The sequence below is a fragment of a genome, unplaced genomic scaffold (genome assembly GCF_019419815.1).
Source record: "Pyrus x bretschneideri cultivar Hongxiangsu unplaced genomic scaffold, Pyrus_bretschneideri_v1 Contig93, whole genome shotgun sequence".
NCBI classification, from domain to species: Eukaryota; Viridiplantae; Streptophyta; class Magnoliopsida; order Rosales; family Rosaceae; genus Pyrus; species Pyrus x bretschneideri.
In genome coordinates, this window is record NW_025999835.1 from 536725 (window position 1) to 549473 (window position 12749).

General features: G+C 36.8%; 1 protein-coding gene and 1 pseudogene across 2 annotated transcripts; both read right to left on the bottom strand.

The window, feature by feature from the left end:
* Nucleotides 1–106: 106 nt before the first annotated feature.
* Nucleotides 107–2533, bottom strand: LOC103966671 (annotated as a pseudogene).
* A 5736-nt stretch (nucleotides 2534–8269) lies between these two features.
* LOC103965528 (protein DETOXIFICATION 41-like) lies at nucleotides 8270–11535 on the bottom strand. 2 transcript variants are annotated; one of them, XM_009378602.2, is made up of 8 exons: nucleotides 10970–11534; nucleotides 10179–10723; nucleotides 9714–9800; nucleotides 9534–9590; nucleotides 9188–9426; nucleotides 8971–9089; nucleotides 8794–8880; nucleotides 8270–8695 (listed from the first exon to the last, which is right to left on the bottom strand). In XM_009378602.2, the coding sequence occupies exons 1-8, from the start codon at nucleotides 11273–11275 to the stop codon at nucleotides 8627–8629; spliced, it is 1509 nt and encodes a 502-aa protein (XP_009376877.2). In that variant the 5' UTR covers nucleotides 11276–11534; the 3' UTR covers nucleotides 8270–8626. The 2 variants fall into 2 exon arrangements, with proteins under 2 accessions (XP_009376877.2, XP_048432864.1); XM_048576907.1 differs by lacking the exon at nucleotides 9534–9590 and having other exon boundaries at nucleotides 10970–11535.
* Between the last annotated feature and the right edge of the window lie 1214 nt (nucleotides 11536–12749).

Consider the following 12749-nt stretch of genomic DNA (forward strand, 5'->3'; position numbering starts at 1 on the left):
TTAGCTTTAGGACGAAGTAGACACTTTTGGGACACAGAAGCTTTGGATGCAATTCAGAATCTGCTCCCAAAAGCTGTACAAAACGCAGCCTAAGACCGGTCCATGGTCATCGTAATTTGGACGACAATAGCGGAAGCTGATTAGTTGATGAAGCAGTACTACTGTTCACAACTGAACTTGTTGATGTAGAGAAATCATCCTAAGGACCAGTCACTTCATTTGGAACAGATTCAACTTCTTCATGATTTGGCTGCACATTAGAACCTTTAACTGATTTTTTAATCCCTTCCAGCTCCATTGCAACTTCCTTCATCGTGGGATGTCTCTTTCCATTCAAGTCCAAGCATCTTCTTGCAAGGCAAGCAACTGCCTCAATGTAGTCTTTACTTCCCTTCTTCATAATCCGAACATGAACGATATCAAACAGACGTTTCTCTTCCATTGTAAGAATGAAGTATGTGGCTAGACTTCTGCCTTCTTCCGATCTTGTGAATGAAATTGGTTTTTGACTCATTAAGAGCTCAACGAGGACTACTCCGTAGCTATAAACATCGTTTTTTTTAGTGAATTGGCTTGACTGGAAGTACTCTGGATCCAAGTATCCAAAAGTGCCTTGAACTAGTGTTATTACATGAGTTTGACCGATGAAAATTGATCTTGAAGTTCCAAAGTCAGCTACTTTTGCTCTGTACTTGTCATCTAAAAGTATGTTTGTGGATTTAATATCACGATGATAAATGGGAATGGAAGCTGATGAGTGTAAGTAAAAAAGAGCTCCAGTGACCTCAATGGCAATTCTCAAGCGCATATCCCATGGAAGAGGAAACTCTTCATTATCTTCGTGGATATACTCGAAAAAGGTACCATTGGGAACATATTCATACACCAGTAGAGGAATCTTTGTCTCCAAACAACACCCGAATAGCTTAACCACATTCTTGTGGTTAAGTTGTGAAAGAATGACAATCTCGTTAATGAAAGGCCTAGGTTTCCCTTCATCAATCACCTTCGACTTTTTCACTGTAACAAGTCTTCCATCTGTCAACATTCCTTTGTAAACAGTACTTTTGCCTCCCTGACCAAGTATTCTGTTCACATTAAAATGATCTATGGCCTTCTCTAGCTCATTTGGATCAAATATTTTTATTTTCTCAACATTGACTTCACCGGAGCTCAATTGTTCTTTGATCAATAAGCCACCATTTTGTTTGAAGAACTTCTCTCGGCATTTAGTCTCATTTCTTTTCTTCACTGCCTTTGATAACCACCATGCAACAGCAAGAAGGAGTAATAGCCCCAAGCTTGCACCAACACATGGACAAATCAATACATTTTACAAAAAAGTACCCAAATCTTTGGCTAATCTCTCTGGAAAACTTAGTGAAATGTTCAAGTTTTTTCGCATTTGAGTCCACTGAAAGTTGCACCAGACCAACTGAGGGGACAGAGGTGTACCTATAACCATTAGTTTCACTGCAGATTTTTTCCTTTCAGGAGAACCGTAAATGTAAGCTACATAACTCCCAAGAGAATTTCCACAGAAACAAGTATTTCCAAAAAAATTTAGCAAACGGCAAAAGAATGAACATTATAAAAGAAGAATTAGAAATAAATAGTGAAAATATTTGCCTTGTACTTGAGGCCATTTCTTGAAATGCCAAAGCATTTGTAGTTCAAAATAAAAACAAAATAATAAAGAAGATAGTGAATTTGTGAGAGGTTTACCTTGGCATCCATTAGGAAGATACGGATTTCCTATGTATCCCTTTTTGCAAAAACATCGAACCACGGAGTTCTGGTTACTAAAAAAGGTGGTATTTCCACACCGAGTTGAATTGTTTAAAGTTGTTGATTTATTCGTTGCAAGCGAGTCATATGTTCGTCTATCTATCCCCCACTCCAGCACCACAGGAAAGTAGTCCATGTTTTGTATGTCTGAGGCTTTTCTTGGTCCTTCATTCTCAAACCATTGTCGATCTACTAAGAATGCATACTTGCATCCCTCTATACGTTCCTTGGTTTTCACGCTCTCTATAGATGTATTGAACATCTGAAGATTCAAAGGGACTGTTGTCCGGCAGCAGTCAATCCTATTGCAGGTACTACTACTACTACCTGCAGTTGAACCACTTCGGCATGAAGATAAGCACTCATCAATGGTCGAACCGTTCATTGTCATCCGAGCCAAGTTGTTGCATTCGACAACAATGAATCTGTTGTTGGATTGGGAGAAAACAAAAGGGCCTCCTTCCAATCTCATCTCATAGGCATTGCTCATATCACCATATGTTGACTTTGCAGGATAATTGACACGAACTGTGCCTAGTTTCATCGATACATTCAGAACTTCAAGTTTGGTGCTATTTAAGAAGGGCTTGGGAGGATTATAAGTATCACTGCAGGATATTGAAAACCATTCATCAAGGTAGCAGTTAAGTCTAATTCCAAAAAGGTATAGAATTGTAACACCCCCACACTCTGGTTGGCAACCAGACTTTGCCAGAAGCGGTGATTGTGCCAATGCACTACTCATTTGCCACAAAAGTAAAACCATCTGAAAAATTTGTACCACCATTTTCATCTCTCTCTCTCTCTCTGCCCTTGAACGTTACGGAAAAAATCTGAGTTCCCCATCCCTGCTTTATAAGGAGGAGTTCGACTAATAATATATTATTTTACGCGTTACGCAGAAAGATCAAAGTCAAAGAAGAAACATTGAAGGTCGGGCTCGGATATATAATTCTTTGCACTTTCCTACTGATTTCATTGAAGGCCGTACAAGATTGAAGGAACAATTCTTGGTATAACGAAATTTGTGTTGTGAAAATTCTCCAGCATTCTAGAATATCATACATGTTCCTTTCTCTCCAATCCATCTGAAGCCAAATTTTCAACAAGTCACATTAACACGAGGAAATTCACATGGAAATAGAATGGTTATGTTGATTTTTCTCTTCTTTTCTCAAATAATATTTTTTTTGAAAACATTGGCAATGTTATGAATGCCCACACAGATTTTCAATGCCCATACAAAATGATATTGACTTGGGAGATAAAGGAGGATCGTACTTTCAAAGATGTGTACTGTAAATTTCAAAATGTTTGTCTGGAGTTGCTCTATAAATAGAGCGCTCTGACTACTGTCAAGATACACAGAAAGAACAAGAAAGATCAATAACATCATTATCTATCTCTCCCTCTTTTATTTGTCATCCCCTTGTGTTATAGTTACATTGTGATATATTACACCTGCATCTCTCATGTCACTAATAAATGTTATCTCTCTAACTTTTACCTATTTATAACACGTTATCAGCACAACTCTCTAAATATAACCATTTCTCGTTTCTCTTCGCCGAAATAAATCATTCCTTTTCGCCGAAAGAAAAAAAAAAGTGTTTCCTCTAAGGATTTTAATGTTCATCTTCTTCCTTTGCCTCAACTGTTGGATATACTCTCGCGAAGAACTGTTTGCACCATGCCTATTTTTAGTTCTCAACCTAATAGTTACATATATCTTTTATTTCTTGTTTGGTGCAGATCTTGATTACTAACCCAGAGTTTATTTATGTTAATTTTACTGCAATCCAAGATAGTGCGGTATAATCGCCCATCTTGAACTGCAAATTTAATCTTACTGCAATCCAAGGTGGTACGGTATCATCGCCTATTTTGGATTGCAGATCTAATTTTACTGCAAATTTTAGGTGGAGCGGTATAATCGCCCACCCTACCTTGCATATTTAAATTTGCATGTTGTTTAATTTTATTGCAATTTTAGGTGGAGCGGTATAATTGTCCACCCTGCTCTGCGTATTTAAATTTTCCTCCTACTAGAGTGGTGTGGAATAATCGCCCATCTTATGTTATGAGAATGATACGATACAATCGCTCTCCTCATTCATCATGTAAATCTCGAGCCATAAGTTTCGAGTGCTTATCATTTTGGCCTGAAGATCAAAATGAAGAATTTGTAAGAACCATAAGTTCTAACACTACATCCCCAGATTACATATTATTGCAAGTTCTTACACATCTCAGTTTTCTTTCAGAAAGAAAATGGCAAACTTGGTAAAACTTGATTTTGTTGCCCTGGACATTACTGGGAAAAACTACCTTACCTGGGTAGTGGATGTCAAGATCCATCTGGAGGCAGGGAATCTTGCAGAAGCAATCAAGGAGGAGAACAGTGCATCTTCTCAAGATCGGGCGAAGGTCATGATCTTTATCTATCGTCACCTTGATGGAGGACTAAAAAGCGAGTACCTAATGATTGAAGATCCGTTAGCTCTCTGGAAGGAATTAAGAAACAGATACGATCATCAGAAAACAGTGATTCTTCCAAGAGCTCATTATAAGTAGACTCACCTAAAGATCCAGGATTTCAAGTCAGTGGATGAGTACAATTCTGTGACATTCAGAATTAGTTCCCAGATGAAACTCTGTGGGGAAACCATCACTGAGAAAGATATGCTAGAAAAAACTTTCAGCACCTTTCATGCTTCCAACGTGCTCTTGCAGCAACAGTATAGAGCGTGAGGTTTCATTGAATATAACCAGCTGATCTCTGTGCTCCTAGTTGCTAAACAAAACAATGAGCTCACGCTGAAAAATCAACATTCCCAACCTACTGGATCTACACCATTCCCAGAAGTGAATGATGCTTCCCTCGAAATGAACACCATATACTCTGATGGCAATAATCATAAACGAGGATGTGGCCATAGGTGAGGATGGTTGAACGGGAAAGGCAAGAATCATGGTGTCCAGTTTCACAACTAGGTTCCAAGGCATAATTCAGGCCCAAACTTCAAAAATGTAAATCGCCACAAAGGTAGAGCTTATATGAACAATGCTCCCAGAAACTCTGAAGGAGCCTGCCATAAATGTGGTGGCAATGGGCACTGGGCGCATACTTGTTGTACCCCAAAACATCTGGTGGATCTTTATCAAGCCTCCATCAAGGATAAGGGTGTCGAGACCAATTTTCTTGACCAGGCTAAACTAATGGATATACCTAATCCAATTTGTGACTTATTAGGGCAATTGAACACAACCCACTTAGATGTCTTAGATTTTATTATGGAAAAGGGGAATGAAGTATACCAGTCCGACTGAATCATTTATGTTTGATGTAATGAACTTGTAGTTCAAAACCAGCATTTCAAATTCAATAAAAGTGGTGTTTAAATTTCCTATTATAACTTGCTTTTAACTGTGATTACCTTACTCAGAGAGCATGGATAAAAACTATGGTCATTCTCAGAACATGAGAAATAGCGGAGATATTTGTCTTGCAAACAGCGTAACCACGCATACAATACTTTGAGATCGAAAGTATTTCTCAAGATTGATGCTTACAAAAGTAAGGGTAACAACAATATCAGGGCAATCAGATGTGATTGAAGGCTCAGGGAAAGCCCAGATTATGTTACCAAATAGAACAATATTGTTCATACAGAATGCATTGTACGTTATTCGATCTACTCGAAATTTGTTAAGTTTTAAAAACATACGTTTAAATGGATACCACATTGAAACGAAAAGTGCATAAAATGTGGAGTATCTATACATTACCTTCAATGATACCCAGAAACGTATATTGGAGACGTTGTGTGGTTTGTCAAGTGAATTGTATCATATCATACATACATAAAGATAGTTGAATCACATACTGTCATGAATCAAAAGTCCATTGATTCAAAAGTTTACATGTTTTGGCATGACCATCTGGGTCACCCAGGATCTACCATGATGCGTAGGATCATTATTAACTTTAATGGACATCCATTATTGAGCAGACACATTGCTATCTCAAATGAAAACCCTTGCAAGGCTTGTTCTCAAGGGAAGTTGATAATTAACTAAATGTTAATGCTGAATCCCCATCATTTTTGCTAAGAATTCAAGGGGATATTTATGGGCCCATTCAATCATCTTGTGGACCATTCCGATATTTTATGGTTTTGGTTGATGCATCTACCCAATAGTCACATGTTTGTCTCTTATCTACTTGGAATGTAGCTTTTGCGAGACTTCTTGCTCAGAAAATTAAGTTACGAGCACAGTTCCTAGATTACCCCATTAAGTCAATCTGACTTAATAACGTTGGTGAATTTGCGTGTCAAACCTTTGATGATTAATGCATGACATTGGGCATTGATGTTGAACACCCTGTTCCTCATGTTCATATTCAAAATGGTTTAGCAGAAGCATTGTTCAAGCGGCTTCAGTTAATAGCTCGCACTTTACTCATGAAAACAAAATTGCCAGTTTCTGCATGGGGGTATGCCATCTTACATGCTGCATCATTGATTCGATTGAAACCTATAGCCAACCATCAATACTCCTCAGTACAACTGTGTTTAGGCATCAGCCAAAAATTTCACATTTACGAGTTTTTGGTTGTGCTGTTTATGTACCTATTGCATCACCACAACGAACTAAAATGGGATCTCAACGCAGACTGGGAATTTACGTGGGTTTTGATTCACCATCTATCATTTGATATTTGGAACCCTTGACAGGTGATATGTTTACAACTCGTTTTGGCTGATTGTCACTTTGATGAGATAGTCTTTCCGTCGTTAGGGGGGAGAAAAGACCGTTCTAGAAAAACGGAAAGAGCTGACATAGGTTGTTCCCACCTTATCTCATTTTGATCCACATAGCACTCAATGTGAAAATGAAGTGAAAAAGATCATTCATCTTCAAAGTATTGCTAATCAAATGCTAGATGCATTTAATGATGCTATGAAAGTGACAAAATCACATGTACCAGCTGCAAATATACTTGCAAGCCTGTTGGAAAAAATAAAGTGCCAGCGAATGATTCATCTGGTGCACGCTTGAAGCGTGGTAGACCCCCAGGTTCAAAAGATTCCGCCCCTCGAAAGAGAAAGTCGAGGGCATAACTGAATCCAAATGAAATCATTCAAGAAGAAAAAATGAATGACACGTCCACAATTTATGATTCTGTATTTTCAGAAAAAGAAAATGTCATTGATGAGACACATGTACTTGAAGACATAGAGGTACATGAAAGCAAAGAAATCTCCATAAATTATGCTTGTACTAATGAATTGTGGGATCATAATGAAATAATCATCGACGACATGTTCGTATTCGCAGTAGCCAATGAAATCATATCAAGTGATGATCTTGAGCCCCACTCTGTTGATGAATGCAAACAGAGACAAGATTGGCCTAAGTGGAAAGATACAATTCAGGCAGAATTAAATTCCTTGAAAAGGCGAAATGTTTTTGGATCAGTAGTCTAAACCTCGCCTAGTGTAAATCCCGTGGGTTACAAATGGGTATTCACAAGGAAATGCAATGAGAACAACGAGATAGCAAGATATAAAGCACGACTCGTTGCACAAGGTTTTTTACAAAGACCTGAAATTAATTATGAAAAGACATACTATCCTGTAATGGGTATTCATTAATGCCTTATGCTATTTATGCACACCCTAATTCTCCTTTTATACCCCCTAATTTTATTTGTTTCAATTGATTTGAAGGTCAGGAGTGTGCATGAAAAGTAAAATGCATGGTATCCAGAAATCAATATTTCCCTAACAAAAAGTCGAAGTTGACACCAAATTTCGTCATCCTCTGCTAGGACTTCTAAATTTTGTCGATGAATATGCTAAAAACAATGCTTTTTGTTGTTTGATTACATCAGGAAGCAGAGGCAGTTTTACGAGGAGTGAAAAGTGCGATCGCCCATGATCCTAAATATATTAAAAAAATTATTTTTATTTGCATCCTAAATCTCATCATGCAGTTTTTATAAGTGTAAATTTTGTTTTCTTTCTAAATATAAAAATTTGGAGTACACAATAAGATATTTGGAGTAGCAATAACAACACCCTAAAATGATTTTTTTTTTCTTTCAATTTCAAGTGCAACTTTAAAATTAGAGCTTTGAAGTTTTTTTTTTTTTCCTTTTTAGTTGTTTAAGATTAAACTGCTTTTGATTATTTATGCTTGTAGTTCTTTTGCTTATTATTTAATAGCATTTGTAAACTTAGAATCAGTGAATCCTAAACTTTGTTTTGATTTAAGTTATTGTTTTCTAATATTAATAAATTGTCCTACTTTTTTTTTTTGAAAAACTATCTTAAGGAGAAGCTCTTTCATAAATTTTGAAAATCTCGTAAACGACCTTCTCATGTAGGTTGAGGATACTTGAAAGACCTTGATCATTTAGGTGAGTCTGGATAAAATTGTAGTTTTAAAATCAAATCAAACTCGAGGAAACAAATTCAAAATTAAGGATTTATTTTTATGTATATAACCAAGAAAAGCTAAAAAACATTACAGATGAGGTAACAAATTACAACTGTAAGAACATATACAACAAAGTATTTGAAGTAGAAAAATTGTGGTTGGACATCAAATGAAGACCGGTACACCATTGCATACAAAATCCTGTTGATGCACAAGCAACATCCCACTTCCCATCTCTAGCTGTTGCCTTCACAAATCACAGTGTCGAAAGGCTAGACAGTAATTGACATGGTTACTGTTTCACTACAACGTTTTCCCTTTAGAATTGCATTCCGATTCACTAAACGAAAACCTGCTTAAATGAAGTTTGAACACTTTCATGGCCTTGGGCTTATGCGGAGACCAAGTCTGAGTTTCCTTCATTTGCAGACTTGTCCAAGCGATCAGCAGCCTTTAGAACCTACAGAAAACCATGATAAAATCCATTGGTAACGTGGCCAAACGTGGTTCATGCCTACTATATAAGTTCACGAGTTACTTTCATCAAAGTTATTTCACCTCGGCATCCCAATTTGTTCTAGCGGTGAGAACAATTAGAACTACTGTTTGTAAAAAAACCCCGATAAGCATCCCCCACCAAATCCCCTGAAAAAAGGCCAAAACGCATCACTTTCTATCAGTATTCCTCACAAAGAAACAACTGTACGGAATGAGAGTGGGAGCGAGTGAACTTACCGCGACTCCCATACTTGCTTTGAAGCCAAGAAGACATCCAACTGGAAAACCAATTATATAGTAACAAACGAGATTGACGTAAGCCACGACATCTTGCCATCCACTACCAATTGCCACCCCTGAAATTCCACGCATTTGAAATTAGAAATGGTTGTAAATATTTGTATGAAGACCTGGTTTGCTCGTCTGCACTGCAGCTTCTATCGTATATCAATACCTGAAAGTATGGGTTGAATCCCATTCAAGAAAACGGAAACAACTAGCAATGGAGTTAAATCCAACACCGCCTCAACAACATCAGCATCACTTGTAAATAGCTTGCTAAGTCCAACTCGGAATATTAATATTATCGCACTGAAGATTATACTAATCAGGATGCTCGTTCCGTTCACTACAAACACTGAAAATTTTGCCACCCTTGGATTACCAGCCCCTAATTCATTACTGACTCGGACACTGCATAAGCCAAGTCATCTTATTACGATTAGATCACTTCCAATAATAGAACATGTAAAGGAATAATTTGATTTCTTATAAGCTTTTTTTTTTTTTTTGTCACAAACCTGGCCGCTGCGCTTAGGCCTAACATAAATTGCAGACTGAAGTTCCAGTAGTTCATGCTGGAATTGTTCATCACATAAGGACATGTAAAAGTTGGATATAATAATAGCAATCATGGTTAAATAACTCATGGAGTAAACTGGTAATGAAAAGATTAAATGCATTAACAAATCCATACTTACCAAATAGAAATGGAGTCTAGGGAGATTGTAGGATTGGGGAGGAGCCCTGATATTAGTGTTAGCCCTTGGTTGTACCATATCTCCAAACTACATTCATTCACAAAAGGAAAAAGATATTAGCATGTGATAGTCTTAGACAAGATAGGGGACTAAGGGTTTAATTTTTTGGTAATGCTATTTTAGACACTCTCTAGTAGAGGTAGGCCGTACTGTTATATCAAGGACCAACCTATGTTAGAGAGTGTGTTAGCAAAGTAATTAACCTTGTGTGTCTAAATAGCTTTGGTTAAAATTTACACACGAGTAATGATATAGACACTACATTTTTTTTAAACCACATTAGCAAACCGCCTTATTTGCTGAGTAATTGACACATAAGCTTCGACGTAAGTAAGGATCTTGACTAACGTGGTCTAAGAAAGCCAAAGTGGTCGCTTTTGCAATTATGAATTATTTTTCACCTACCAGAGCATGGTAGCAGAGGCAACAGTCAACTTAAAATAAGGCCACATTCCTTTGAAGGCTTTCCAAGAAAAGCCAGTCCAAGTCTCTTTGCACTTGGGACTCAGAAGAATGTAAAGCCCGTATATAATGACAAGAAGCCACCAAGAGAAGCTCAGTGTAAGAGCAGCCCCAATTAGGCCATAATCCACAACAAAAACCACCACCCAATTGAGAAGAATGTGAAGGATGAAAACTCCAACAGACATGTAAGCCAAGGGGTTGACTATGTTTTGAGCTTGAAGGAACCTCTGCTGGGGGCAGTTTATGGCAAATGCAAAAAGCTGAGGAATAATTCCTCTTGCAAAGATTTGGCCTTGCTCGGCTATTTCTTCTGATTGGCCGATCGCTACGAGGATAGGACCTGACCACCAATACACAAATGAGAGGAGGATTGCTGCTCCCAAGTGCAAGATGATTGCTCTTTGGCATATGATTCCCATTGCTGGCAATTGTTTGGCTCCATAAGCTTGCCCACACACAGTTTGCACAGCACTTGCCATTCCCAACTTTGAATCCGAACCGAGAATAAGAAACAAGAACAAAAAAGTATTAGGTCAACCAACAAAATAGAAAAATGGAAGAAAACATAAAGATGACATTGCGTACATGAATAATTTAGGGAGGAGTGACAATTCAAAATAGTTATCATGAACCCTTAGGTGAAAAAACGAAAAGGAATGCATGATAACTATTTTGGAGCGTAAGTAATGGTTCACATTTTTTATTATAGGCACACTAGTTGGGGTACAAACCATAATCCCATAAGCAAGACCCTGAATTCCAACACTAGCGATAGAGGCTCCGGCAAGCTCCAACGCACTCAAATGCCCACAAAACATAAGGGTGACAAAGCTGAGCATGTAGTTGAATACGGAAACAATGATGGATGAACCAGATAAAATCCATAGGAGTCTTGACTCCCAAGCAACCAGCCTAGGCCACCATCGGAGTGCCACTGGCGGGTGCTCTAGAAACTCTTCAATTGCGCGGGATGACGAGTCAGTAAGCCTAGAATGCGTGTCAAGTCCAACTAACAGCGGCTGCTGATTCTCCTCCATGGTTGGTTTTCCGTGCCACCACTACTTGAGGATTTCAAAAGTGTGTGTCACTCGGAAGAGGCTAGGGCGGACATATTTGTACTATGATGGCTGACCAAACAAAGTGAATAAATATACTTGAAACTGTTAGGTTTAACTACCATTCACTGAAGTTAGATAATTTACAGCCAGTCTATTTCAAAAAAAGCCAAAAAAAATAAAAATATTATTAAAAGAAAGAATACAATAATTCAAGAAAAAGAGAATTTCATTCTGGAAATACATAAATAGAAATTCAACACTCAATCTACTTAAATATTAAATCACACCAATCTATTCACAATGCATAAATCACGCCAGTCTGTTCATATGAAACTCTGCAAGTTGTACTTTTTAATATCTATTCAGATGTACCTTAGTGGCGGCCAGTTCAGTGTCTTTTCTGAGCGAAAGCATTCCAACAGGTTTAACGAATCTGCTTCTGTTGTGGTTGGTTTGAAAAAACACGTGGGTATCTATAGGTCAGCTGAATATAAAAAAAATAAAAATAAAAAATAAAAAAACTTTTAATCAAAATGATCTTTAATATTGGCACAACTCTTTATTTTAATAACTAAAATTTGAAATCGATAGAAGTAGTTATTGAATTTTTCAATCTTCAATTATTTTAGTTCTTGTGTAAAAGATTCGGTTAAATAAGAATCAAAATAATAAAAATAACCTCAATAAAATAACATCCAAGAGTGACTTGAAAAAAATTTAGGATACTTTTGTTATTTATCTTTATTTTAGTGGATTTTTTTATGGAATGACCAAAATAATTGATGGTAGATAAATTCAAAATTACTTTTATTGATTTCAAATCTCTAATCTAGTACTATTCCTCTTCACTTGTAAGTAGTCTTAGGTTCGATTCTCACCAAAGGTGAATTTAAACTACATTATTATGCTAACTCAGTGTAAGGCTTAGCTTATACCCCCACTCCTTGATGTAGATAATATCGATTGTTCAAAAAAAAAAAAAAAAAAAACCTAGGTACCAAGTGAGAAATTATGCCAATTTCAAATATTATTTTGGCTAAAAAATCGAAAAAAATATAAGTTAGCTTAATTACTTTTAGGTAAAATTTTGGTGCATTAATTAAATATTGTCATCGGTTTCTGATGTAATATTATATTCTGTATAGTTCTTCAAAGGACAACTATTGGTTTACCGAAACAAAAAAAAAAAAAAAGGACGGCTACTGTTTTGAAGAATTATATTGCTAATTATTTGTCTTTGGTGCTTCAAATTGTGGTCCATTGTTTGGCCTAACTTGGCTCTCATTTTCTTTGGCCTAATGATGAGTTAATATTATATTATATATTTTACCATATTCTTAGTATTAGTTTATTGATTATTTTGGTAAAATTTTGATATTTTATTTTATATTTTCAACATAAGACATTCGACTTCCTTTGGAGCAAAGCGTGACCAAATGGACGAATTTTGGAG

Coding starts and splice junctions, on each gene's coding strand:
- LOC103965528 (XM_009378602.2), bottom strand. CDS start 11,275: ATGGAGGAGAATCAGCAGCCGCTGTTAGTTGGACTTGACACGCATTCT. Junction 10,724..10,969: donor GTCTTGCTTATGGGATTATG/GTTTGTACCCCA, acceptor TCGGATTCAAAG/TTGGGAATGGCAAGTGCTGT. Junction 8,696..8,793: donor GAACAAATTGGGATGCCGAG/GTGAAATAACTT, acceptor GGTTTTCTGTAG/GTTCTAAAGGCTGCTGATCG.